Raw genomic sequence first — 27,575 nt, 5'->3', positions numbered from 1 at the left:
TACTGGCTCTTACAGGAATAAAGAGCACTCCCAGTTTGCTAAGACTCCCTCTTCCTCTTTGTCTGTCTTTGTCCAGTATGTACCTGAGGCCAGGTTAGCTGCCTTGGCTGTGGGCTTTTCCCCAAATAGCCACACTTTGTTCCCAGGTCTGCATTTTGATCTTGGTTCTAACCTCAAAAATGGCTAATTTATACTCCTGACCACCTGGGCTTGGGAAAAGTCAAGGGTAGTAGGGTTTGGAGGAAGAGAAGAATATTTCGGCACCCTTCTGCTCCTCCAGTGCAGAGTTGCTGCACAGTGGATACTGGCATTGGTGCCACCAGCCTCCTGGGATGGCATTCCCTGTCCCAGGGCCCCTGGTAGGAATATGGGCTCTTGACAGAGTATTAACAATCTTTTTGGAGGACACCCTCCATTTCCTAGAAAGAACATTTGATAGTCTTTACAGTTTGTCAGTGACCACATCTATTTTAAGTGACTCATTTTATTTTATTTTATTTTTTAATTTATTTGACAGAACACAAGTAGGCAGAGAGGCAGGCAGAGAGAGAGGAGGAAGCAGGCTCCCTGCTGAGCAGAGAGCCTGATGCGGGACTCGATCCCAGGACCCTGAGATCATGACCTGAGCCGAAGGCAGCGGCTTAACCCACTGAGCCACCCAGGCGCCCCTAAGTGACTCATTTTAATGCCAAATAATACTTGAAACCGAATATTCTTCTCCTTAGCTAGAACGTTGCTCCAGACCTTGTGGGCTCAGCCCTTGCCTCCAATGTCACAGTTTCTCGGGGTGCTCTCCTGGTCCCCTTCTCCCCTGGTAAATGTCTATAGGCCCAGAGCTTCGCCAGCCGTCCCTGTCATGCAGAGCTCTCCTGCCCTTCCTTTCCCTGGACTGCTGAATCTCCCCTCTCCCCTTCCCCAACTCAGACCCTCTCTGCTCATCAAACACAACAAAACCTGGTATAGCCCCATGTTGCCTGAGGGGGAAAAAAAAACAAAAATGAGAAAACAACAACAACAACAAAAAATGAGAATTTCCTTAGTCTCACGTTCAAAGTCCTCTACCAAACGTTGGCCTATTTGAACTTCTGCCTTGTTTCTTAGTTGGTTCCCCGCTAATTCCTTCTACGCTCCCCACCCCCAGCTGTTAACAAGCCAAACCTTTCCATGGCACGTGCTTCTGTATCTGGAAGCCCTTTTTTTGCCTTGCTGTTGCCTGAGGCCCATCTAAAATGCGGGATCCTCTGTGACCTCTTCCCCACCAGCTCAGCCAAAGTCTGCTCTTCCCTTCCCCTGCGTGTCCACCGGAGGCTTGTGGGTGATGTCCTGATCAGTACTTCTCTGGATCTCCCTGTTAACGGCTGAGTGGCTGCTTGAGGTCACAGACTGGGTCTCATGTGTCCCACACAATGCCTGCTCCACGCTGACCACTCAGTAAGGATGGGTGGAGTGAAGAAAGGTGTAAATGGATGAGCCTGTAGGTGCAGCCTCCTGGCATGAGATGGTATGTAGCATATTTTCTGTCACAGGACATTTGGTCAGAGTAGAGTGGCCAAACGCGAATGCTTTTCTATTAGCCTCCACTTGACCTCTGGAAAGTCTTCTGCTAGTTAGAAAGCAGTCAGTTATGGTGTCTCCTGAAATCTGGTTCCGTGGGTCATCTCTTGGGTCCAGCACTACCCAAACAGTCCCGGGCAGAAATTTCTGAGTGATATGGCTGCCATGGTAAATCACAAAAGTGGGTGATTTGTGTGGGCTCCTTCAGATCTGCAGATGAAAGAGACTCCAGGAAGCAAAAGAACCCAGACTTGGGCTGCTTCTCTGGCTTCTGTTCTGCACACGTCACCCCCAAAGCATGTGCCACACCTGTGTGCTATAGACCGGCAGGGGTTCCAGCTCTGCTCCCAGGAGCCCACTGTCAGGAGTAACATGGACACTGACAGATGATCAGAGTTCTTGGAAATCTTTTAAGTTCCTGGCCCTAATGGCCACATGAGTCTGCCTTATGATTTAAAATTTCTAAGTCAGACATATTTCTGAAAAATGAAGATTATTGTGTGTAGCAGACTTGCTTGGTGTTTCCAAGCCAGTAGGACAGAACAAAAAATAAAAGCTGACTCTGGCTGAATGCTAGGGACTGCTGATTCCGCTTGAGGGCCCTAGCCTGGGCATTCAGTAGCAGGAGAACCTATCATTTTTGGCCAAGAGGAGAGGGCATAGGGATGGGTGCTCTGTGAGAAGCCTTTGTCTCGTCTTCTGGTTGCCCAGGCACTGTGGTGGCTTTGGTGGGAAAGGGGCAGGGGACTGAGTCGTGCTCATTCGACAGTGATTTGATTACACAGGAAGCTACTAAACAGAGAATCAGATGTGGGGAGAAAGAGAGCCTGGCATTTTCTGCCTCTGTTGGCCCAGTGGCACAGCCACCTTGTCTGAGCCCGTGACTCCAGCCCCCTGCATCAGCCTGAGCCCCCCATTACCTGGATTAGGGGTATGTACCTTCAGTACAGGAGTCCTCTAGGACTGGGGCACAATTTGTGAGTGTGAGGGATCTTCTGAAGAGAGTTGACAAGATTGTAAAAAATGTTCCAGGACCCCAAATGAGAAGCCTCTCTTGATTTCGTGTACCACAGTGGACCAGGATGGGCCAACTGGAGGATAGTGTGTAGGCCAATGGGATTTGCTGGTCAAATGCCTGTTTGTTACCTATTCACACAATGGGAATGATTCTGTGGTAAGTCCTGATAATTCTGGAAAAGCAGGGAGGAGCTGTTCAGAACTAAAGTCCAAAGTAGGTGCGTGGGGGGGCATTCCTTGGCCTTGGGGGATAGCCTACTATAGTGGGAGGAGCAGCACGTGGGGTACAGCTATGGGCAGGGGCTGGTCCTATGCGCGGACAAGAGAGGAGGAGAAACTTGGGAGTCTTCAGCTGCTCTGCATACCCCTGAGGTCTGACTGTTACAGGTGCCCAGCTGTCTCAGTGAGGCATTAGCCCTTCTCTAGGGAAGATGGGAACAATCGCCATGCTCTCCTTTGGAGATGCTGTTAAACCCAGGAAGGAAGGGATAGCCTCTGGCCCTCAGAGTAGCCTCTGGCAAGGTTGCTGGTCAAATGCCTGTTTGTTACCTATTCACACAATGTAAATAAGGGACCCTGCCAACCCCACTACTGTGTTCAGCACTTGACCCAACTGACTTTTGTGTTAGGAGGCCTTCTCTGTGAAGGAAGCAGTGTACTCCTTTGGGTCCAGGCACAAGCTCTTTGTGCCCTGGCTGGCCAGCATGATCAGCACGCTCAGTGGCACTAGGCTGGCCCTCAGAGTGCTGGCCTTGCCCCAGTCTGCCAGCCAGGAATCACGAAGCATTGGAAAGAAAAGCTAGAAAGTGCAAAAGGTAGTATTCATCAAGATTTGTTCCATTAGACTTGTGTACACAGGTCGGCAGGTTTGGTACAGGCAGTCTGCCTTTGTTTACTTGTTGGATGCCTGAGATGAGGCGTCTGGGAGGGGTGGTCAGCGAGACAATGTGTGACAGAAGAGGGGAGAAGTGAGGAGTGGGTGAGAGGTCATGGCAGGTTGGGTGCGAAAATCTTACATTATTTACAATGAAATTTTTTAAAGTCCAAACCATCAATTAGTGTCACAGCTCCCCCATAATTGTACCTGGAGTGATCAGCAGGAACTAGAACAAACAGCCCTCCTCCAGTTATTAGGAGGGCACACTTTCTATGGTGTCATCAAAGGCCCGGGCTCCACAGTGGCTTTCTTGGGGCCTGCATGTGATCACAAGTTCGTGGGACCTGACACTTCAAAGTACCTTCTGTTCTGGGTTTCTTCATCCTCACTAAGTGTATCCAGTTGTAACCGTGCTTGGCCCCTTTTTATAGATTTCAGACCTGGATTTTTTTTTTAAATTTCCAAAACATGTTCCAACTTTTTGAAAAGACCATTGATTTTCAAAGTTGTTGACCTTGCAACCAGAAGCTTCTATGTGTAGTACCCACCCCTACACTTCTGACCAAGGGTTTCCAGGGGGTGTCAGGAGACAGCAGGCATGAATTTAGCACCTACTCTGCTGAGCCTACAAGAAAGCATATGTAAAATGTATGCCACATAGATATACACGGATTTACAAGTCATGGTCATAGAGACGTCTTACCTCCATGCTTGTTGCAAGATAGAAAGATCTGAATGATGGCAGGATGCTAGGTCAGTAGAAGAAAGAGGCATTGCAGTGTGTGGAGCAATGGGCTCAAGGCTCTGAAGGTAGATAGGCTAGTGGAGGAGACGGAAGAGTCAGCATGGTACTTATCCTCAGAGGGCTTTCAGTGGGTTAAACCTATAAAAACCCTAAATTCCGTGATGACATATGAAAAGCAGAGCAGGGGGCAGGAGGATCTGAAAAGGTCCCTTCAAGGAGCTGGCATTTGGTCTGACCTTGAAGGAGGAAGTGGATTTGGGCAAACCCAGTGGGGGTGGGGAGGTGGGGATTGCCTGGCAGCAGGAGAAGGGGGAGGAACCTGCTAGAGGTTCTGAGGGATGACAAGGAGTCCTGCTAGTCTGGAGGGTGGAAAGGGAAGGGAGGAAAGCTGGGGTACAAGGATTCTCCCAAGGCCAGTAGGGGCCTTAGCGCATCAACACCGGTTGACTATCTTCCTTTTTAAGACCTGTGTAGGCTTCCCGCACAGCCCCCTTCTCCGCATACCAGAGTGAACCCACCCCACCCCCACACCTCTGAGCCCTGGACTGCGTGCCTCACTGTGCCCCTGTCCCAGGGAGACCACCGTGGGCTCTGTGAAGACAGAGCACACCTTTCATCATCCTTGCTGGTGAGGAGCAGGAGGTACTGGTTTGGTGGAAGAGCGCAGAAAGAACGTGCGAAATGCCCGGCCACCGTGCTCTGTAATTGGCAGAAGAGAGAAACTGTGGAAGGAGCAGGGGGGGGGCCTGCTGACCCTTCTGTGTAAGGGTAGCCAACTTAGAAGGGTCGCACGCCCTCCTCTGAGGGTTTGAACTTGTGGCCCTAGGGGCAAGGGCAGGTTTTTCAGAGGGCTCTCTGCCCTGCTAAACTGCTTGGTCTGGGGCCCCGGGTCTGCGCTGCACAGGCACGCGTGTGCTTGTGCGCATGCGTGCGCTCTGCCTGCGTGTGCGTGCGTGCGTGCGTCCTGCGTGCGTGCGTGCGTGTGCGTGCATGGGTGCGCACCCTCTCTCACACATGCCGGTGCCCCCCCCCACCCCAGCCTGTGTCCCTTCCCGCCAGCGGCCGGTCCCCGCGGCCTCCCTTCGGCCCTCCCACCCCACCTGGTTGCCATGGGTACGGCGGGGCCTCCGCTACGTCCCCGTGGGACCCGTGTGGCGTCGTCGTTCCTACGTGCTCATCAACGTCTGCCCCCCTGCCTGCTCTGTCCAGGGGTATTTTAGTGACGCCTGGAACACGTTTGACTCCCTCATCGTAATCGGCAGCATTATAGACGTGGCCCTCAGCGAAGCCGACGTGAGTATGCGCCCGCCGTGGCCGCCCGCCTCGTGTCCTCTCTCTTGTCTGCACATTCCGCTCCCCCCCACCCCCACCCCCGCCGCCCCGCACTGGCATCACCTGGACAAGTCACAGGCCCCAACCTCACTCGATCTAAAACCAGGCATTTCCTCCCGAGAGCTGCGGACCGGAGGCTTGTGAGGGTAGAGCTTGACCCCAGGCCTTGGGAGACACAGAGCACCTTCCGGAGGGCTGGCTCAGGCCGCGTTCCCCGAGTGGCTGGTAGGCAGGGCGAGACAGGCGTCAGCGGTTGTTTTGATTTAATGTGTCAGCAGCGGCACCCAAAGGGACGAACCTGTAACATTTTTGTTTTAGGATGATTTTTTTTTTTTTTTCAAGTAGCCGGGTGGCATAATGCTAGAATGTTCTCTATTGATAACACTGTCCTTTTCTTCTTTTTTTCCTGTTGTGCTTCCTCTCCTCTGTGGCTTCTGAATGCTTGCCCTAACAGCACTATTTCACTGATGCATGGAACACTTTTGATGCCTTAATTGTTGTTGGTAGCGTCGTTGATATTGCTATAACTGAAGTGAATGTAAGTAGCAAACTTTGTGTCCTGTGACGTGATTGTTTTTGTTAAGTCTGGCGCTCAGGAGCCTAGAAACCTTATCCGTGAGCCTAGAAACCTTATCCGTGGGTCTCCCTACCCTCCAGAAATTCGGGCACACCTTTGTTTTGGAAAGACGAAGAACGTTGTGTAGCCTCCCTTCTTTCCCTGCCCCATCCCCTGTCCCTGAAAAAAAAAAGTGGAGAGGGGAAATTGGGAAATTGAGAGGGACCACTTTGGAACCAAACATGATTTTAGAAAGAAGTTCTTAGGAACCCGTGAAGGGCCGGGCGTGAACTTCTGTGATCATGTGAACATTATCACTCACTAGTTGGGTGACCTCGGCCGGGCACCTGACGGCTCTGTGCCTCAGTTTATCCAGCTGCCAAATGGAGTTCATAACGTGTGCCCTGGTACCCACGATGGTTCTGTGAAGGCACAGGGGGAAGCTTCACAGCCACTCCATGAACACGTGGCTGCTGCCCCTGCTGTCCTCATCTTTATTGTGTGCACCTCCAAGTCTGACTAGTGACACTAGGGACTACCCTGTGTCCTGGCTCCCTGAACGATGGTGATCTCATGGACCAGGGGAAGGAGGCCTGAGTGCGTATGAGGAGAGGGTGTCCGTTCTCCTCTGTTGCACTTGATCGAACCCTTTAATAAGGAAACAAGTGCAGTGGCAGTGTGGCAGGTGGAGTGACCCCCCCCACAACCTTCCAGAAGCATCCTGAGGACCCTCCTTCAAAATTAAGAGGCTCTGTAAAGGGGAGCACCACCCCCTGCCAACAGTTCTTGGATCTAACCCAGGCCTGAACCAGAAGGGCCTAAGGCAGGCAGAAATGGCTCTACTCGCCTGGTCTGTTCCATTTTGTTAGCAAGTCTTAGTGGGTGTCCTGTGTGTGTGCCCCAGTTGTGTAGAGCCCGTGTCGGGGATGAATGGAGCATGGGGTGGGGCTGCTGTGTGGTGTTGGCTTTCTGCTCTGTGTGGCCAGCCCCGCCCTCCTCCCCCACCCCTGGCTGGGAAGGGGCCTCCTCGCTCTGCCTGGCTGACATCTGTAGGATTGTACTGCCCATCCTGGTGTCCAGACAGCCTGTATCAAATAAGGATGGTGCAGTTTCTCTTTATGCCACTGCTCTGGGGCCAAGCTAAGCCTAAAAACCTGAGAATTCTGGTCCTGGTTCAAAATTGATTTGTTGGACCCAGGCCTCAGTTTCCCCATGGACCAGCTAGGGCAAATGATATCTGCCCTTCCTGCTTCATAGGTATGTCAGGGGGATAAACTGATGCAGTGTTTGTGAAAATACTTGCTACAAAACTTAAAATATTAGGGAGATACCAGGCTATTATTCAAGCATAGATTTTCCATGTACTAACAAGTGAAGTGGACTGTAAGACCTATCCACAAGAGTGTGATGTATGCCGCACAGCACCCCAGTCCATGCTGTGACAAAGTGGTGTTTTCCTTGACCCCGGGGGCCATATCCCCCAACCTCTGTGAGTCCTGATGTAGGTAAATTCTACTTTATGTGAAATAGTCCATAACACAGTTACAAAATTGTCATTCATAATGTGTAAATTATGTTTGGTTATAAAACAATCTAATGCTAATGTCAGAACAGCAGGACCCTAACTGGGCTGTCATGGGCTCTCTCCTGAGTTTATGACCCGACATCTGCCTGCTTAACCATCTCCCGATGTAAAGCAGTTAAAACCTTCATCAAAGTCTACTTACATGAAAATGCTGGCACAGACCCCCGTGTAAGTCAGAGGTGGTCTATAATGGAAATGAAGATAGAATAAACTGTACTTTCAGTAGGTCTCCCTGGAGTGCTCCGTGCTGAACGGGATGTACAGGCAGTTTGCATAAATGCGGGGTTTCTGGGTACCAGGATGTGGCCGAGGTTTGTTCACTGAGCCAACAAGCCAGCTCTCCAATGCCTCATCTCCCAATCCCCGTTGGCTGGCGGGGTGTGGCGCTAGTGCCCTCAGGTTGACAGCACGTACCCAGCTTTCTGGCTGCCCCTCCATATGCTGGGGGCAGGAGCACACCATGCCCATCCCTTGTGCCCCCGCCTTGCTCAGCAGTGTCTCTCTCAGACGTATCCTTCTTCATGTGTCAGGGGTAGCTTCAGTAAACCCACACTGAACTTTCTAGTTAGCATTTGACTGTGGGGTGTCTGCACAAAACAGGCTTTCATTGGGCCCATTTCTAGCACTCAGTCAGACTTTCAAAATCACACGAGTGACCGTTCTCATACCATTTTCTAGTCAGTGACTTTTTTCCTGGTCAGATACAGCCCGAGACAAAAGTTCCCCTCGGCTGGTGGCAAAACCAGCTGTCCACCCCAGGCCTGTAGAACCCCTTGGGAGGTCTCAGCAGTTCTGGGCTGGGCCACAGTAGAGAGCAAATGGTCAAAGCCGCCTTCTCATTTATTTAGTCTTTTAACACATGTGTCCTGGGCATGTACAGTTGGTCAGTTATGAGCACAAAGATAAGAGAGACTGCATGTCCCTAATGTCTGATGGTCTGTTAATGGTGAAGCTGTTAATTCCTCTAGCCCCCTCTCCTACACATGCCAGGTTCCCCAGAGGAGCAACATACTTCCTATCCCTGGGCTGGCCTTACCCCCTCCTGGGTCAGCTCAGCTTGAACATCCTTTGTCCGTGTTGGCTGTTTTTAGCTACGATAAGTCATCATTTTTTGCAATATTTAACTTGCTGTGCTCTCTCCCCCAACCTCTGTTGATCTTTCTTTTCTGTTGCCTAATTGATTTTCATGTTGGTTTTATTTTTAGAAAATTGTAGCGGCAAGTATATATAAACATATATACGGTGATGTCGTTGTTAAAGCAAAAGCACTTTAAAGACTGTGTACCTGTTTGTGGTTTCCCCACCTTTGGTTTTCACTGAGTTTCACAGGGTGTGCTATCTATGGGTCGTGGTCATCTAAATTGTTTCCCAGCCCCTGGGTCTCAGTCTCCGCCTGGGGTCTGGGCCAGGGCCATCTTGGCCAGTCACGTTTGCCAGCATCATCTTCAAAAATAATTGATCTGGCCTGCAAATGAGAAATCTCGCTTGCGTTTGTACTGTTTGCAAAAACATTTTGGATGGCCCTTTCTGTTGTCCTGCTTGATGCCCTCTTAGCCCCCTCCTGCTGCCCCCTGCCCATGTACCTCCCGCATCCCTTGCTCTGACAATGGTTTGATGGCTCTCATGGATTTGCCTTTTCCCATCTGGTCATAACATCATCAAGCTGCTAAAATGTCAGATGATGACTGGCAGGCTCGTCTTTGCTCACCCTCGGATGCCTATTGGTTCTTCGAATGGTAAAATGACCCAGCACTCCACTCTCCCTAACCTGGGCAGTGGCTGTTACCAGCACTGCGTCCTTTCCCACTCTCATTATTGCTGGAGAGGCCAAATGCTTTTGCAGAAGCCATGAGTACCTTGTTCTTACTTATGGAAGAGCATGTGAAAAGTTATCAAGGAGCTCCCTCCCAGGGATCAGTAATGGTCTCTGATCTGGTGACCGACAGCTGTACTCAGCTTCTGGTTGTTCACCCCTCTTTTCCAGGTGCCAGCCCTTTTCTGGGGACCAGGTCACTGATTTCTGGACACAGGCTCAGCATTCCCATATACAGAAGCCCTCCTTTCCAGAAGTGTTATGTCAGATGTAGCAGGAAGGGGCTCTCCCCGACCCCCATCCCCACACCCACCCCCAAAGAGCTGGTTGTCCAGGATGCCTTGAGTTAACTGGTTTGCTTCCTTTCTGGAAAAACCACATTATCTAAGCCTTTCTGGGAAGAGAGGGGGATTAATACAGCAATTGTAGACTGGTGTCCTTGGTTGCACTTGGGAAGCTCAGGGATTGTTTGGCTCCTATATTTGTTGGGGGCTAACCCAAAATCTGCATCTCAAGAGCCTTCCTGAAAACCCTGTGAGAAGGGGCTGGAGGGGACATCAGGTGCACCCCCGAGATCTAAGGAGACTTCTGGACCTAGGCATACAGATTGGCCTCCTGGGGCTGAGGTCCTTCCCCCTGTGGGGTTCCCAGCTGAAGGTAGTGGCCCTCAGGGTCGGAAGGAGCTGCTGAGAGCCTCCAGCCCAAGCCCAGAGATGGCGCTGGAATCCCCTCTACTGAGGACTGACAATGCAGCCCTGCTGGCTCTCTTTGGAAAACAGCCCAGGGAGTGAACCCTTTCCCACTCTCAGCCTCTGAGGGCATTCTGTCATTCATCCCAGAATCACATAGGGTATCCACTCACCCATGTTCCAACCACAGCCTCCAAAGCCTGCTGTGTTTCCAAGCCTCCTCCATCCTCTGTGGGCAAGATGAAGATGCAGTTAACCCGTTTGCATCATCTGGGTACTGAGCCCTCATCAGCTCCAAAAGAACCCACTGTTCAGCTGTAACAGCTTGAGTGGGCTTTTCTAGGGGCTCCCCTCTGTATGATTCATCCAGACTAAAAGGAATTTGTTGACGTAAGTGACCATCTGAAGATGTGCCCAGCTTTACCCTGGCTTAGGACTGTAGTTCCCATTCGAGCAGCACCTTAGAATCACCTGGGAGCTTTTAAAACTGCCAACGTTCTGGCACACCCCAGTCCAAGGAGATAAGAATCCTTGGCGTGGGAACTGGGCAACAGATTCTGCAAAAGAGCCAGCCATGGGCAGTTGGAATGTGCAGCCCAGGGTAAGAGCTGGCTTACCCTTTGCATCTGGCTGGCATCTGTTGTTTGGGCAAAGCCATCTTCAGGGTCCTTCCAACTTGTAAGATATTTTGGCAACTTGCACCTCCCCCCAGCCCCAGTGCTGCCAGCAATATCCAGCCTGCAGCGGTGCTCCCTGCCCAGCATGGCACCAAGGAAAGAAGGAATTGTCACAGGCTGCACTGGGGGTGCATGTGGCTTGGTGTGCTGTTTGTGCTGTCCTTCCTTTCTGCATGTTGTGCTGACATGTCCCTCCACAAATGCTGTCTCGTTCTCCTCTTCATTTTTTTTCTTAAGAATATCCAGGGTTACAAGTTCATAGTCCAAAATGTGTCATACTTCAAAGGTATCAGTTGGAAAAGAGACGCGCACTTCAAATGTCAGTTTGGCCACCAACTTTCCCACATCATGTGGGAGGGGGAGGGGTCCGTCAGACTTGCAAGGGAATGGGGAGGACAAACAGAAGGGGCTGGGCCAGATTATAGCCGGAGAGTGTCTTCCCTGACCAACAGCCCTCCTATCCTTGCAGGTCTAACACACAAGTTACGGACATCTCCACAGTATCACTGTGGAGTGCTCTGTCTTAGGCACACCCTGGCCCCCTTGGGCAGAGGCAGGCAGAGGCGTGCACACACACACCCTCACATACTCCCACACCCTCCCACTCCAGCTGCATAGGTGAGATCCAGAAGCCTCATGCACACAGCCTTAGGGAGATTGGGAGGCAGAAGTTTGGCGAACTAATTCCTTCATTTGTTAAAGTCATAGGTTAAAACCATCATCTGCCCCTCTAAGATGTTCTTTGTCTTGAGGTGAGAGAAAAGAAGAGGAAAATAAAAGATGGTGATCGGGGCTTGGACCATGCCATTGGAGGGTTCACCTTCTAAGCGTCCCCGGGTGAATCAGGGACCCCTCTGAAACCCTGTCAGAACCTATTAGTTCTGGGTTTGTCATCACATTGCTAATTTCATTTCTGATAGGATGTGCCGCCATCTGCTTATTTTCCATGAATTTTATGTTTGGTCTCAGGAGGCAGCTCCTAACAAGAGTGAGAATTCGGAATGGAGCCCTTATTTTCCATGTATCCCCAGGGAGGAGAACCACTCAGATCGGTGTGCACATCTATGTGCGTGCATACATCCCTTAGCTGTGCAGACACACCGTGCAGTAGGCTCCCTAGAAACCCTGGGGACCAATCAGCAGTCCCAGGCCCCTAACCAGAGGAAGCTCATTCCTCTGTCAGTTACCAGGTAGACCAGCTACATCAGTGGAGGGGACCCTCCTAAAGGGAACAGAGAGGCCGTCACTCTTTGTCTCTTGTTCAGCCCTTACTGTTTTATTAGAGCTTGCTTATAACCTCTCTCCAATCTCTTCAACACTGAGCATCTAAGAAGTGCCAGGGCACTGAGGGAAGCAAAGTCCCTGCCTGAAGGGAGGCAGGTGCCCACAGGGTGATGAGCACTGTGGTTCAGCTCTAGGTGGCTGAGCTCTAGGTGCCCAGCCAGACCCCAGGTGAGGTGGAAGTGCAGAAACTCAGGGCAAACTAGTCTTCAGCTGCCACTTCCCAAGAGTCTTACAGGGCTGAGCGCTGTCTCCTCTGACATCGCTCTGGGCTGTAGGCTGGTCGCTGAAGGCTTCTGCGAGGAAACCAGCCCCTCTCCCACTCCCACTGACTTGGTTTGCCCACCTCCTCAGCAGCCCTGCCCAGGTATGTGGCTCAGGAAGCACGTGCGGTGTAGGCCAGTGTCAGTCTATTTGCCCTGTTTGGTAGATTCCTCCTGTTCATCGGGGTTCTGAGTGGCCCGCTCCAGTGCAGTTAGTGTCCTGGACCCACAGTCCTGCCTCAGCAGAGAGCTAGCCTGCCCATGAGAAACTGGGTCCCTCTCTGCATGTCTGTCTTTGGAGACAGCTGAGGTCTTGCAGCCTTCTCTTTTACTGGATGCCTGCCAACCTCAGAACATCATGTTCTGGGATGTGAATTAGAGAATAATGTGTCTGAGTCTATATCAAAGCCCTTGACTGAGCCCACCCTCAAATCCAGGTTCAGACAGAGCCCCTGGCATTTTCTCCGGGTGGGTACAGCCATGTTATCGACAACTAAGACACCAAGCAGAAGTTTTTAAAGTGGGGAGGGGCCCATCCTTCTGAACCACTGCTTCCTTTCCATTCATTAATACATTGTCAATCTTTGATTTCTTAAAGCCAACTGAAAGTGAAAATGTCCCTGTCCCAACTGCCACACCCGGGGTAAGATCAGTGACGAGTCCCCCGGGGCTGGGCCTTTTCCTTGACCATGCTGAGTTTCCCACTAGTGTTTCTGTATTCTCCATGGTTGTCCTTCCAAAATGGTGTCTGCGGTGGTTTGCATTCATCATCAGTGTCCAGTACTCTCGGCCAGCCCAGCGTTCTCTTAACACACTCGACCATGTGGACATGCATGTGCTGTGTGGATGCAATTTCCCAAGCCCTATGTTGTTAGCATGTAACTCTTCCTTTCACGTCATGCTTTCCAAGGTGAAAAGGCCCTAGAAATACATTTTCCGTTCTTACCTCTGTCACCTTTGTTTGCATCTGTTGCTGTTTTTCTGAAAGTGTTGCATGTTCTACTTTGCATTGGGTTTGACCTCTCCATGATAACCCTTCAGAACTCTGAAGAGAGCAATAGAATCTCCATCACCTTTTTCCGTCTTTTCCGAGTGATGCGGTTGGTGAAGCTTCTCAGCAGGGGGGAAGGCATCCGGACGTTGCTGTGGACTTTTATAAAGTCCTTTCAGGTAAGAGCGAGGCCAGGGGCTTTTCTGTTGCTCTTAAAGATCACATGTGAGCCAGTGAGTGTCCTCTGTTGTGGAGGATCCCAACTCCCTTCTGCATGGCCACTGTGACCCTCTAGGTCAATAGAGGATGTGGAACACGTGGCCAAGCCATACTCAGTGAATCAGACAGGATTACTTGCTTAAAGGAAACAGAAGGCAATAAGGACCCACAGCTGAGGAAAGGTGTAGAGATGGGGAGTCTCCAAGCCCCTCAGTCCTCTCTGGAATGCCCAGTGGTAAAGGATGACATCTCAGAAAGGGCAGGTCCCAGTAGACCTCCCATAAACTGAACAGCTTCTTGCCAGGACATCTCGTCCTCCTAAGGCTGCTACAGTCCTATCTGTTGGCTGGGCTGGATCTGAATCAGAGACCACTCCACCTGAGCCAGTACACCATCCCCAATCTCTGCATTACCCAGGACCTGGAAAGATCCTAGCACTGAGGATATTTGGGCATAAGCCAGGCCTTACTTGTTATTTGTGACTCACCAGGCTGGTGCAGCCTGGTTCTGGTCTGTTTCTGAACCAGGACTGACCCAGCTTCTCCTATACCTTTTAGTACCCCACCCCAGATATTCTGGTCTTCCAGACTGAATTAACTGGAGACAGAGTACAGATTCTTGTTTAAAATATTCGTCTGTGTAAGAGAATTGTAACTATGTATAAACATTAGAAAGTGAATCATGAATCTTTGTGACTTTTCAATTTGAAATAAACACATTGACGTGAAGCTATCCAAAGAAACATAAAGAAGAAGTTTAAGCTAAGCCCACCACCACTGAGGTAACTGGCGTTAACATCCCGGGGAGCATTTTTCTGGTTGGGTAAGATTTTTCTCCTTGGGTAAATTAGAAAGAGATGGCATCTGGGGAAGAGGGTAGATCCTGAAACTCAAAGAGGGGAAATCACAGATCTTGGCGGGGAACCTGAGGTTGTAGGAAGAACTGGGGATGCAGCTCTGGGGGAGAGTGAGCAGGGCCTCACTTGAGCCTTGGTCTCGGAAAGGGGTCAAATCCCAGACATTTGTTATTAATATAATGTACCAACGTTTTTGAGTGAACTGCTATAAAAATAGATTCATGTAATAATGTTATACTTCCTTTTAAGGAAATTATTAAGCTTTTTCTTTTTAAAAGTTTGGCCACTGTGGATAAATTCATTGCACAAAGTGGTAGTTCACAAAAACTGAGCAACGGTGCCAACAGAATTCTTAAGGATTCAGTAATCTAGGAAGAAAAATGCGTATAGGTATGGTGAGGAAAGCCTGGAACTAACCCTGTGGGGTCCTGATCACCGGTCAGCCATCAGGATGGTGCTGCTACACTGGGCTGGGCAAGCAGTCCCAGATCCAGAGCTGGCACACAGTGGGGAGGTTTTTAGCCATTGGCTTTCTGATGACCTTTTGTGGATAAGGGAAAGTAGATGCTTTAACCATGTGTGTTTGGCATTAAGTTCAACAGTCTGGCCACTACCTGGAGGTGTACCATGTGAATAGACATTTTCTGTCACAGGACATGTTGTAGAAAAGTAGTTGAGGCACAGGGATGAGGGGACCAGGGGTCTGATCCCACACATACAGCTGTATTTAATGTTCTTAAGGAGAGCCCAGGTTTGGCAACCGCCCCGCCAGCTCCCTTACTTTTCCCTGACCCAACCCCCAATTCCTGTTCTTTCAGAAAGTGTGCATTTTAAAAAACGCTGCAGCAGCAGCCAGAAAGTGGTTCTTCCCCTTGGCCTCAGTAATTTCACTCCTAGGACCTCGCCTTATGCAGACATGGGTGCTTTTGCATAAAGATATTCCTTTGCAGTGTGACCTACAATAGCCCTTGCCCCCACCCCAAACATGCCCACAAAAGAAAGTAGAAGAGATCTGAATATCCAGTGTTCTGGAATGGTTTGGTCAATTATGATAATTTAACAGGAATCCAGTGATGCATATAAACATTGTTAGGAGGGCAATATGTCTGCCTTGACACTTTTTGTTTAGGGTCAGCATACACTGTTAATGATGGTGGAAAACATATTCTGCCATAGCTTCGTAACACTAGGTGGTGTGTGCGTGCCTGGTATACTCAGGACTAAAGTTATTATGCTGGCCTGGGGTTTAAAAAGTCCTCCTTCAAATGAAACAAGATGGCATCAGGAGGGAGACAAACCATAAGAGACTCTTAATCTCACAAAACAAACAGGGTTGCCGGGGAAAGGTGGGTAGGGAGAGGGTGATGGGGTTATGGACAGTGGGGCAGGTATGTGCTATGGTGAGTGCTGTGAAGTGTGTAAACCTGGCGATTCAGAGAACTGTACCCCTGGGGCTAATAATACATTATATGTTAATAAAAAATAAAAAAATTATATAAAAAAAGGCCTCCCTCACCGTCGATGTCCTTTCAACATAACCCAAAAAAGAGAAGCCCATGGCCCTGTGTTGAGTCTTCATTCTACACCCGAGCAGTCAGTGTGGGAGAGGGGGGAGAGGTGGGCACTGAGCCAACTGCTTCCTTCTTCCAGGCACTGCCCTATGTCGCCCTCCTCATAGCCATGCTGTTCTTCATCTACGCGGTGATTGGCATGCAGGTGAGCACTAGTCACTTTCCCCCTGTGCCCCCTTTGCTGGGTAGCCCCAGATCTGTGGCAAGATGTGCCTTGGTCAGGGAGAACGGAAAGCCAGGGTCCTGATTTTCTAGGCAAGCATCTGTGCCCGGGACAGCCAGGCTTAGAAGAGCCGGGAGAGGTTGGGACATGCCACAGACGGCTGGGTTTAGTGGTACTCCTCACCCCCAATCTGGGCCTTGGGAGAATCAACTGATGGAGAATACCCACAGTTGGTTTCAGCAGCAGGAAATGTGATACTGAGAGAAGCTGTAATTGTTCTAGTTTCTGTACTGATGTTACTAAGAATATATTTAATGATACAGAAGTCTGTTGATAGCCTGGAAAGTTATGTTTTATCACCACCACCTGAGATTCCTTCTTGAAACCACCAGCTCCCAGATGCTGTGGAAGGGGCTGCACTGGGGTCATTATTTGGGATGGGTAGCCCCCTTTCAAAAAAGAAGCATGAAGCTGGCACTTCTGTGACAATGGCTAAGGGGCTACAGGATTCTTCCCTGCTTCTCCAGTGTGTGGAAAGGGATTTGGGCTTCATTCACTGCAGAGCCCTCATGGGAATGCTACCTGCCCTGCTGTTTTGGATGCTGTCTTTCAGATAAGGGGAGATGCGAGTGTCAAAGAGGTGGGGTGATGCCAGAGCCAAAGGGGTGGCAGCGCAAACTTCTCTGGAGGCGTAATAACATTTGCAGTTCACTAGGGATCTATTTGGGAGCTAGGAACTTTAGCCCCTGTAATTCAGCATGGGATGCCGTGTGCCCCAAATGGCCTTTTAAGACCTGATGTTCTTCTACAAAACAAGAGCTGTCACGGAGACCTGCAAGCTGCCCCCCACACACCACCACCAGTTTGCTCAGGAAGCTTTGCCAGATTCTTCTAAAATGGCCTGCTCTTCTACAAGTCCCACTGCTAATTCCCCCCCACACACACACTTCCAGGAAAGGCCTCTCTCCTTTCTGTGGCTCACTGGCCCCTACTCTTGTCTGCAGCCTGATCTTTTGTCTTTGCACACTCCCATTCTTTTCATTTCCTGGGGCTCCTGGGCCATGTCCCATCTGCACCTTTGCAGGCAGTGCTTCCTCCGCCCAAACACCTCACCCTCCTGCTCACCTGACTACCTTCCACTGTGCCTTCAGTTCTGGGCCTAAATGTCACTCCTCCAGAGGCCTCTCCTGACCCCAGCCCCTGGCTGCAGATCTGTTCTGTGCTTCCCTGTCCAGCTGGATCATGCCAGCTCTCAGCAGGAGGGGCGGGCTCTCCAGTTGCCTGGTAGGAACTCCCCGAGGTGAGGATGTGCCTGACTTGGGCACCGTGCTCCTGGCGGTTAGCCTGGGTCCCGCCCCATGTGTGCCAAGCACTCCGAGAAAGCCCTCCTGGCTGTGGATCAAGCTTGTGTTAGTTCTAAATTCACCTGTGAATGTGTCATGGAGATTGTTTTGGAAGGGAGGAGATATTATTATTTGTGGTTTTTTGTTTTTGTTTTTGTTTTTTACAAAATCTTTATTTCCTTAATAATTTCTCCACCTAGATGTTTGGGAAGGTTGCTATGAGAGATAACAACCAGATCAACAGGAACAACAATTTCCAGACGTTTCCCCAGGCGGTGCTGCTGCTCTTCAGGTGACTGAGTCCCACAAGGGCACATCTCTCTCTGGCTCTGGGCTCCAGAGTGACTCAGGACATGTGCTCTGTTATAGCACTGCAGCCCCTCCTGGTCGATGGTGGTGGCTTACTGTGTTTGTTTGTATTCTTAAACAGAGACCGTAGCCTTTCAGTCAGAGGAATTTCACTGAATTGTGGAAACTACTATAGTCATTCAGACTGGCTGTCTTAAGGGTTATCCCTTTGGAAGCTAGTAGGTCTACTAAGGTCACCAGGAAAATGGTCGGATACACACTTATGCATGGGAGCATGCACTTGAACACAACCCAAGAACATGGAAATTTAGCAGGAACAGAAAGGCCTTTGCACAGCCAACGGGGAATAAGATGCACAGTTTCAGATTTTATAGGATTGTTTCTAACCCCAGTTAACTTGCTTTGTAAACAAAATGCCTTGAAGTGAGAAGACTTTCTAGAAATTACACAGGTAATTTCTAATGAGTTTCGTGATTAAATAATGAGTCATTTACAATTTGGTAGTTTTCAGTTCTTTGCTTTCAAACAGATTGAATGGGGATCTAATCAAGTTGTCGGGTGTTAGGTCTTGAAAAAATTATTCAAGATTGTGACATGAAGGGGTGCCTGGGTGGCTCAGTGGGTTAAGCCTCTGCCTCCGGCTCAGGTCATGGTACCAGGGTTCTGGGATCGAGCCCCACATCAGGCTCTCTGCTGAGCAGGGAGCCTGCTTCCCCCTCTCTCTCTCTGCCTGCCTCTCCGCCTACTTGTGATCTCTGTCTGTTATATTTAAAAAAAAAAAAAAATTAAAAAAGAAAAAAAAGATTGTGACATGAACATTGAAAGAAGACACAAAAACATCCATATATATGGAAAGAATTGATGTGCTTGTATCAAATGATTTTTTTACATCAAAGGGAGCTGTAACAGGGCCTCCACTCAAAGAAGTTGCATTTGAAAATAAGTAGGAATTTCAATTTAGGAATTTTCACTGATTCATACTGGCTTTTCCCCCAAATCACTTAGGTTTTGCTCTAATTACAAATTTTGTTTTTTTAAAAAAAGTCATGAAGTCTAAGCTTCAAATCACTCCTTAGTCTACTAAAGCCCTTCGTCTTCTTAACCTAAACAAGGTGTGCCACAGGTGAAGCCTGGCAGGAGATCATGCTGGCCTGCCTCCCCGGGAAGCTCTGCGACCCTGAGTCGGACTACAACCCTGGAGAGGAGTACACGTGTGGGAGCAACTTTGCCATTGTTTATTTCATCAGTTTTTATATGCTCTGTGCGTTTCTGGTAGGTGATCACGACAGCTCTCTTTCTCAACCGACAGATGCTTGTGTAGCATTTGGGATTCAGACCATGGGTGTTGCCCTGTTGAACTATTGTGGGGTATCATACGTTGCTGTGCACTCTAGACTTCATTTGGTGGTGGAAGGTTTTTCCCCAGCAGGTGTGTGTTACTAGCACCTTCATTGTGAACAGGGGTTTGATGCTCACTAACAGGCTTGGGACAGTCACCACCCCAGCTTCTCAGGGATGCCAGTGTCTTTACAGAAGTTCCACAGTCACTGCACATAGCAGTGACTCAGCAGCGTGAGGCAGTTGGTGGCCATGGAATTATAAAACTGCAGTGTGCCTCGAAAGGGCCAAATGACATGGCCCTTGCCTTCCCCTAGGAATTTACCAAAACCAAAACCATCTGGAGAACCAGCGTTCTCCAGAAAGAAAGTTTTTTGGCCTCTCTCAGAGAAATGGGTTTCAAATGTGTCATGACCCTTGTAATTAGGAGGCTCTTACTGGGGTCTAACCCCATCTGCTCCACTACAGGTGAAGCACCTGTGCTCTGATTTGCCTTTTTCAGATCATCAACCTGTTTGTGGCTGTCATCATGGACAACTTTGATTATCTGACCCGGGACTGGTCTATTCTGGGGCCTCACCATTTAGATGAATTCAAAAGAATATGGTCAGAATATGACCCTGAGGCAAAGTAAGTTGAAAAGGCTTCCATGTGACTTGCGTGAGCTGTTTCTAAAGTGTTGGCTGTGATTTTTGTGCAAGGTGGGCAGGACTGAAGGTTCAGGCCGGACAGCTTTTCCCTGGACCTCACACTGTACTCTGTCTTCAGAGGAAGGATCAAGCACCTCGATGTGGTCACACTGCTCCGCCGCATCCAGCCTCCCCTGGGCTTTGGGAAACTGTGCCCACACAGAGTAGCCTGTAAGGTAAGTGTCCTCTATTGTGTGTCTGATGGCCTCTCTGCATGGACTCCCTGCGTCATTCAACACACACTAAGTGGCATTCTGCCGAGCTTTCCATCGGGCATTGGGGATGCAGAGATGAATCCTGTGTGGTTCCTGTCCTGAGGAGCTATCAGATTTGTAACTCTTAGAGGACACCCTGTCAGCCAACAGTAACAATAGGAGGGGATTGTGTCACTGGGTGGGCAGATGGAAAGGTGACATTTGCATCAGATCCAGAAGGACAGAAGTGGGAGGGCATTGCAGAAAGGGGACACAGCTCAGATGTGGAGGTCAGAGAATGGCCATCATGTTGGCACATGGAGAGTCACTGGTGTGGCTGGAATGTAATGGAAAGTGGCGGGGGACTACGGGCGCAAGCCGAGCACAGCTCCAAGGAGCCCTCTGTGCCAGGCTGAGTCCCACAGAAGAAGCATCAATAGAGTCTCATGGTATTAAGTTGCCCCTTGGCAATGGGAGAGTAAACAGGAGACCACCCAGAGAGCTACTGGATTCACCCAGAGTGAGGTCAGTGGAGGTGGGGACAGAGGAGCACAGAGCTGAAAGGTGTGCTTAGGAAGTAGGATGGAGAAGACATGGTGCCCTGGATATTTCCTAGCTCAAGTGACCGTGGACATGGTGGCGTACTCTGCCACCATGGTGCCTGTCCCCATAAGCCATACATCAGTGGTGGCCTCTCAGAGTTGGGTCCACATCTCCTATCCCACCCCACCCCACCCCACCCCACTTCTGTAGTTTTCACCCCAGACCATGCTCTCTCTAAGACCTAGCTGAGATTTGTTCTTCTTCCATAGAGCTCCCAGGGAACATAGTAGCAACAGAAGAGAATTCCCCTTCCTGAAGCAGACATGCAAGATTTGCTTACTGCAACTGCCCCTAGAAATCCAGCCAGCCACACAACAGCTGGTCACCTCTCCCCATGGGTCTGAGACGATTCTGGGTTCAGCCATTTTACCCAGTGTTGCTAGGCCAGCTCTGGGCGGAGCCCAGGATAACAGAGCGGAGTCTACAATGTACTGCAGGCTTTCAAAGAAAACTTTGGAGGCAAGCTCATTGTTCTCTGCCCCGAAAGTCCAGAAAACCACATTGGCGGGTCCTTGGGTCTTTGCCCACATCGTTGCTTCTCTGTAGCCTAGACTCTGGATGAAGGTACAGAGAATAAGCCACAGAAGTTAACTTTTTTTCATAAATTTTTCAGTACCAACCTCTTTTCTGCTTTCCAAAAGTGAGATGGGTTCCAGCTCATGGCTGTCGTTTTGTGTTTACTTTTCCAGACTCTTTTATATAAAGGATCTAGGTATCCTTGAGGCACAATACAGTCCCATTTTGCTGGTTCAGGAACTTACCAGGGAAAGCGAATGGACATGCGGTCTCCCGTGGCGGCCTGTGCTGGGTTTGGAGACACATGGTTGACAGTAGGACTAGAAATTTAGGTGGAATGAGTCATGCAAATGCGAGACTCTAGTCCCTTAATAGGGAAGAGAAAAAGTGTTAAAAAATCTCTTAGGACACTTTGCCAGCCCAAAATAAGAAATTTGGAACCATTAACAATTACAAATACCACTTACTTAGCTCGGATTGTGTGCCAGGCATCCCCTGAATCTTTGCATCCATGATTCCCCTTAACCCCAGCTGGGTGTGCCATCTGCATCTGCAGCAGAGGTAACCAGGGCCCAGAGAGGGTGTCACTCCCGCAAGCCCCCTCCTCAGCTCCCAGTGCTGGTGTTCATGGGACCAGAAGGGAGAAGATAAACAGGAAGTAGGGGTCCTGCTCTGAAAGACCAGACAGAGCAACCATGTAGAGTTGTAGGAAACACTGCACGATGGACCCACCAGAGCAGGGTTCCCCAAAGGACACTCCCTGTGTTAGGAATAGTGATACCCAAGTCCCAGGACCTGTGCCTGGCTTGTATCTGTTGTATTGTCTCACCCTCACCGCAGCTTTAAGGATGTGCCCAGAAGGGAGGCCTGACCCCAAGACCTGGGGAGGGACAGAAGAGCACCCGGACAGTCAGGTCTTACACAGTTGAGGTTAAAAACAAGCAGAGCGTACGATCCACATGCCAGCATGTGTGTTTCACGACTAAAGCCTTGATCGGTGTCAGCTCCGAGTCCCCCCCAGATGGTAGGTCTTCCCCAAGGAGTTGTAGAATTGACCTGTTGACTAGAAAGAGTCAAGGGATAAACAGAGAATCAACACCAAAAAGGGACATGGCTGTCATCCATCATTCACCTTCTATTGAGAAACGTCTTCTGTTTACAGAGACTAGTGGCCATGAACATGCCTCTCAACAGTGATGGGACGGTCATGTTTAATGCAACCCTGTTTGCTCTGGTTCGAACAGCTCTTAAAATCAAGACAGAAGGTGAGCATTCCTGGGACAAGAGGGGAGGGGTGCCATATCTCTCCTTGCATTCTCCCATCTGGGCCTTTTCTTGTCGGAGGGGAGGCCCTGAGAAAGGGGGCAGCGAGTACTAGGCCAGCTGGCTGTCCCTCCCTGCCTTTATGCTCCACTTTGTCCCAGAAAGACTTGCAGTGACTCCTGCCACTGCTCACGACAGAGCAGGAGAAATGCGGTGGACGGAGCAGGGCTAGGGCAGAGACAGGACCACCACAAACGTGCTCACTCCAGCTGTCCCTTTCTGCTGTGTGACCTGCAGAGAGGGATTTCCCAGTGGTGAGCTCTAGCTTCTTTCTCTGTTGAAAAGGAATAAACATGCATCTGTCAGGAGGAGTCCCGAGGCCAAGAGGAGAGGATGTCTGCAGGAGCCCCTCTGCCAGGGGGAAGCAGAGAGCTGGCATCGGGGACCATTAGCAGCAGCGTCTCCCCCACTGAGCTCAAACCGCCTTGGTCTTCATGGCCACACTCAGTCCTGGAGGGTGGCTGCTGGGGTTGGCTCAGTAATGATGTGAGAGTGAGACAGAAAGCAGATTGCAGCAGGTTGGGGAATGACAGGAGACGGGAAAGTGGAGGCTGTGAAGGAGCCAACTCTTGACGCACTCCGCGGAGGAGAGGGAAGAGGGGCCAGCAAGGCACAGCTGCGGTCTGCAGAGGGCTGTCTGCTAGCAGCCTCAGAGCACTAGGTGAACCTCTGCACGAAGCCAGTCTCTCCGAGCTCCCAGTCGCCCTGGCAGTGTGCTCACCCATCCCTGGCCCTGGCCAGCCTGTCACCGGGTGAGGTAGAAGGCAGGGTGGTTTTAGGGACTGACAGGTTAGCTGAGGAGATAGGCTTCAGCCCATGTAATAAAAGACCAGATTTTGGGGGTGCTGACGAGTACCTGCAGTAGGTATTGAGAGAGTCTCATGTGGGTGAATTGGAGGCAGAGGGTTTGGAACAGGCAGTGGAGGAATAGAAGGCATCCTAGCTGGGGGCAGTGGGGAGGGATAGGCCTTGGCTAGGAGGGTAGGACGAGATCATGCTGCATAGGCCTTGAATTCCAGAATAAAACACGCTTCCCACCGTGGAGTGACTGTCTGGTAGAAGGCTCACCCACTACTTGCCTGTGACTCCTCAGCTGGAGAGCCCTGGGGTAGGGGAGCCCCATCTCATCTGAAGGCTCTGCTCCAGGCCAGGCTGGGAAGGAAGCAGCCCTCGTGGGAACAGACAGGAGAGCTGGCTGAGAGAAGCAAGGCTCCTTTTCTCCTCTTGCTTTTTGAATTCAGGGAACCTGGAACAAGCTAATGAAGAACTCCGAGCTGTGATCAAGAAAATCTGGAAGAAAACCAGCATGAAACTGCTTGACCAAGTTGTCCCTCCAGCTGGTGGTCAGTGCAATCTGTTTTCTAAGTGGTTCTTGACCTCACATTGGTTTTAATGCAAGGATCTCCAGCAAGCCCAGAGGGGTTTGCAGAATGCTTTACATATCTGCTAGAGCATTTGGGCCCACAGCTAAAGAAGGCTCTTTGGCCTTTTGGTGTAATTACAGGAGGACCATTCCAGACAAAGGAGAGGCTTCAGGGGGAAGGAGACCCAAGACCCAGATGGCTAGGGCAGGGGTTTTCTGGTTGGCAGAAGAATTTCCGTGGGAAAATGAGCTTACTGTCTCAAAGAGCCTGTATTTTTTCAAACAAAATGAAATATTTAAAATTAGTTTCCATTTATCCTTCAACATGTTCTTGAAAATGTCTCAGAAAAAATAGTTTTCAGAAAATGGTATTTTTGAAATGTTCTCAAGACTGAGTTTACCATCATAATTACCAAAAATGTCCCTTTAACTGGAGTTTAGAGTTAGAACTAACAGGCATGCTTATTTCCTTTTGTTATTTGTCATAAAATAACGGACTAAACTTTTTCAGATGTATATATATATATGACACACATATATATAATATATATACTGTTTTTCCATTTTTGTTTAAGTACGCCGGACTTAGATGTTGAGGTGGTTGTTTCGTGACTATTTTATTTTCACGTTTTAAAGGTGCAGGATCCGTTCACTCCGTGCCACAGCCCCAGGCAAGCTAGTATTCTAGCTGCCCCTAGCCCCAGGCACATGTGAGCATTTGGTGTGTTTTGTAACCAACCCCACTTTTCTAGCATCACCGCTCCTGCAACTTTCGGGATTTATCGGGCTCAGGGCTGGAAGCCGACTCCGGGACCCCAGGCCAGGATGGTGGCCAAGGCCTCTCCCTCTGAGAAGGTGACAGTCTCTGGCTCTTGGGAGACACAGAGAGAGAGAGAGAGAGAGAGCAGCATGGCGGCCAGCTCTGCTCCCCAGCATGAAGCCAGAGCAGTGTGAGCTTTTGTTGTGGAGGGGGTCACCCCTAGCTGGTGCAGCCAACTGCTCAAAGCCGGGGGAGACAGCCCCAAAGAAATGATAAAGGGAAAGTGCACACACAGAATGCCCCCAAATCCAAAGAACAGAAAACCCCTAGCTCCCAGCTGGCCCCCCACGGGAGAACTGGTACTGCACATTTAAAACGATTCTTTGGTTTTGTTTTCCTTGCAGCTGCGCACCCAGTGCTCGCATGGCTTAGAGAAATTGCTTTTTAAGACTGTTGTAACAATGTGCTTGAGCTTTTTCTGCAGCCTCCATTCCTTTCAAGTCTCAGTCTTTCAGAATATTCTGAAGCAATTCTGTTTTAGGGTGGTGGCATGGAATCAGGGTTATCTCTTGGCAGCCGTATTCCCCTACACTGTTTCTCAAATCCAGATGCATGCTTCAGAATAGCGGCTGCGCGTCCCAGTAAACCCAGCCCCTGACCCCACCACCCCCCACCCCTGGCCCCGGGGCTGGCCTGCCCTGCCCCAGCGCCTCTCAGCTGACTGGCCCCCTTCTTTACAAATCAGTCTCACCCAAGCATCTGGGGGGGAGCGTAGCTGCATTATTGTGAAGCTTTCTTTCTTTTAGTTAGACCAGGAAAAAAAGGTCCAGAGTTTGGCTCACCATGCTAGCATCCTCAAAACATCCAACTTTGAGCTCTGTTAGACTGCTAGTAAAACATCTCTGCGCTTTCTTAGCCTGATACCTGGGCCCGGCCTTTTTTCTGCATTTCTAAGGAAAGATTGGGGTTTAGGATGACAGGTGTTTACCTATTTCAAAATGGCAGCAGGAGGCATAGTGAAACCCAAGGAGAAGGCCCTTAGGAAATGACATGCCTGTTGGAGTATGTCCCCACGTTGGTGCTCTTCCAGGCCAGACCCCAAGTGCCACCACACTGGAGAGGCTCAGAGCAGGCAGGGACTCTGAGGCCACCATCAGTGCACTCTGTAGGAGGTGTGTACGCAGCAGGGTTTTTCCGCCTGCGTTCCACCAGTTCTTTCTGTTTCTTCTTTTCTCTTCCCATAGACTCATCAGTTCCCAGCCTTGCCCCACATTGTGGCACAGTTGGAAAATGGGAATATTTGTTCAGCCAGCAGATGGCTAGCTCCCCGGGGCCGAGGGGCTCTGTCCCACAGGCTATACCCTGGCCAGAATTGCAGACCCCGCCAGGCCAGCTGCTCCTAGTACCCGGGACCAGCCCATGTGGGGCATCGGGGAGCCCCTCACAGGCTTAGTGACAGTGGGGCAGGGGCCCATTTTGGGAAGCTTTGTAGCTCAGGGTGGTGTGAGGTACCCCCCCCCCTTCTCTGCCCAGGTATTCACAAGGTTCTGAGAAGGAGCAACCCCAGGATTCAGCCCCAGAGGAGCAGTGGGGAACTGTCCTTCTACACCATGGCAAGGCAGGGGCCTGTGGCTGCAGGCACAGCCTGCCTGTCCTCTCCGTCCCCTGTGCTCAGTGGTCCCCATCTCCCAATCTTGCACATGTTCTGGGCTCCACTCTTCTTCAGTCTTCTGCCGTGTCATGGCTTTAACCCCTTTCTGTAGGAGTTCCCTATTCTCCTGGGGATGTCCTTCCTGTGGGCCTCCACTCTGACTTGGATCTTTGGTTCCTTTGCCTTGCAGAGCTCAAAAAGCTGACCCCATCTATTTCTCTCCAGGCCTGAGCCCAGATGGCCTTAGCGCATCCATTCCTTCTGTCCCTTCCTTTTCTAACCAGCTCTAGCTTTGATTTTTTCCTGTTTCTGAGAGCTTGTCCTCTGCCCAGCCACAATCAGCTTAGCATTTTAGTGGAGAAGACCAAGTGGTGGCCTGCCTCCACTCCAGAGCGGCCAGTTGGTCAGAACCATAGTCATCCCCTGCCTGAGCACCCTACTGCCCCCAGTTCTGGGCCAGAGAGAGCCAATACCCTCCCACGGGAGCTTCCTGGACCCCTGTAGGCCAGCACCGGCTGGGTTTGAAGGGAAAAAACGGTTAGGTGTGCATTCATGGGAAGCATTCCAGTGTGGAATGAGGTGGGCATTCTGTAAACCTAGTGTTTTTTTCTGGGACCCCCCAGAGAAGACTTGATACCCAGGACTGCAGGGGATAGCTGTGGCACAGAAGGCAGAGGCCCCCTGGATCCCCAAGATTGTCAGCTGTGAGCCCACCTCCCTGCATGCAGCTCAGTAGAGAGGCTTGTACTCTGGGGGAGGCAGCCCCAAAGAAGTACGTGGTCTGTGTGGCCAGAGCTGGGCTGTATCTGAGTGGGTGGTGTGGAGGAAGAGGAAAGCCTACGCTCGGGAGGCCTACTGCCCTGGGCTCACATCCCAACTCAACCAACCAGGGCTGGTCATTCAGCCCCGCTCCACCTGTTGGGGGTTGGGGGCGGTGGGTAGGCCGCTTCACCATCGCAGAGCTGTTTCAAAGAGGCCATGACACCCACATGGAGCTCCTCTGCGAATATGGATGCCCAAGAGTAGAGGCAGCTGGAAGGCATACCAGATGTACCCTCAGCAAAAGTGAGAGCAACTTGGGAGCAAAGTTGGTGTGAAGTGTCAAGACCTAAATGGTCTGTCCGCCTCTCCCCTCCTCCCCTCCCCGCCATGGGCAGTGCATCATTAGGCCATTTGCACCAGTCTGAGACAGACACAGGACATGGTTTCACATGCTACCTAAAGCCTTCATCCCTTTGGTGGTCCCTACACCACTTCAGGACTTCTTGGCTGGGGTTTGGGAGGAATGCAGCTCTCG

The 27,575-nt window shown here is 50.4% G+C and overlaps 1 protein-coding gene across 14 annotated transcripts in view; it reads left to right on the top strand.

Moving 5' to 3' along the window:
• Positions 1-27,575, top strand: part of CACNA1D (calcium voltage-gated channel subunit alpha1 D) — a 296,472-nt gene that overhangs the window by 243,495 nt on the left and 25,402 nt on the right. For 8 of the 14 annotated variants that reach the window (XM_013052920.2, XM_045078820.1, XM_013052926.2 and 5 more), the window contains 10 exons: positions 5,403-5,486; positions 12,988-13,032; positions 13,431-13,559; positions 16,106-16,171; positions 17,733-17,824; positions 18,954-19,113; positions 19,682-19,809; positions 19,948-20,044; positions 22,344-22,446; positions 23,746-23,847. In XM_013052920.2, coding sequence (XP_012908374.1) covers positions 5,403-5,486; positions 12,988-13,032; positions 13,431-13,559; positions 16,106-16,171; positions 17,733-17,824; positions 18,954-19,113; positions 19,682-19,809; positions 19,948-20,044; positions 22,344-22,446; positions 23,746-23,847 — 1,006 coding nt within the window. Of the gene's footprint in view, positions 1-5,402; positions 5,487-5,979; positions 6,064-12,987; positions 13,033-13,430; positions 13,560-16,105; positions 16,172-17,732; positions 17,825-18,953; positions 19,114-19,681; positions 19,810-19,947; positions 20,045-22,343; positions 22,447-23,745; positions 23,848-27,575 lie in introns of all 14 variants that reach the window. The other 6 variants (XM_004738203.3, XM_013052931.2, XM_004738204.3 and 3 more) reach the window with 2 other exon arrangements.

Source organism: Mustela putorius, unplaced genomic scaffold (assembly GCF_011764305.1).
Source record: "Mustela putorius furo isolate JIRA1106 unplaced genomic scaffold, ASM1176430v1.1 tig00000095_pilon_pilon_pilon, whole genome shotgun sequence".
Classification (NCBI taxonomy): Eukaryota; Metazoa; Chordata; class Mammalia; order Carnivora; family Mustelidae; genus Mustela; species Mustela putorius.
This window is presented reverse-complemented; position numbering and strand designations above follow the sequence as displayed.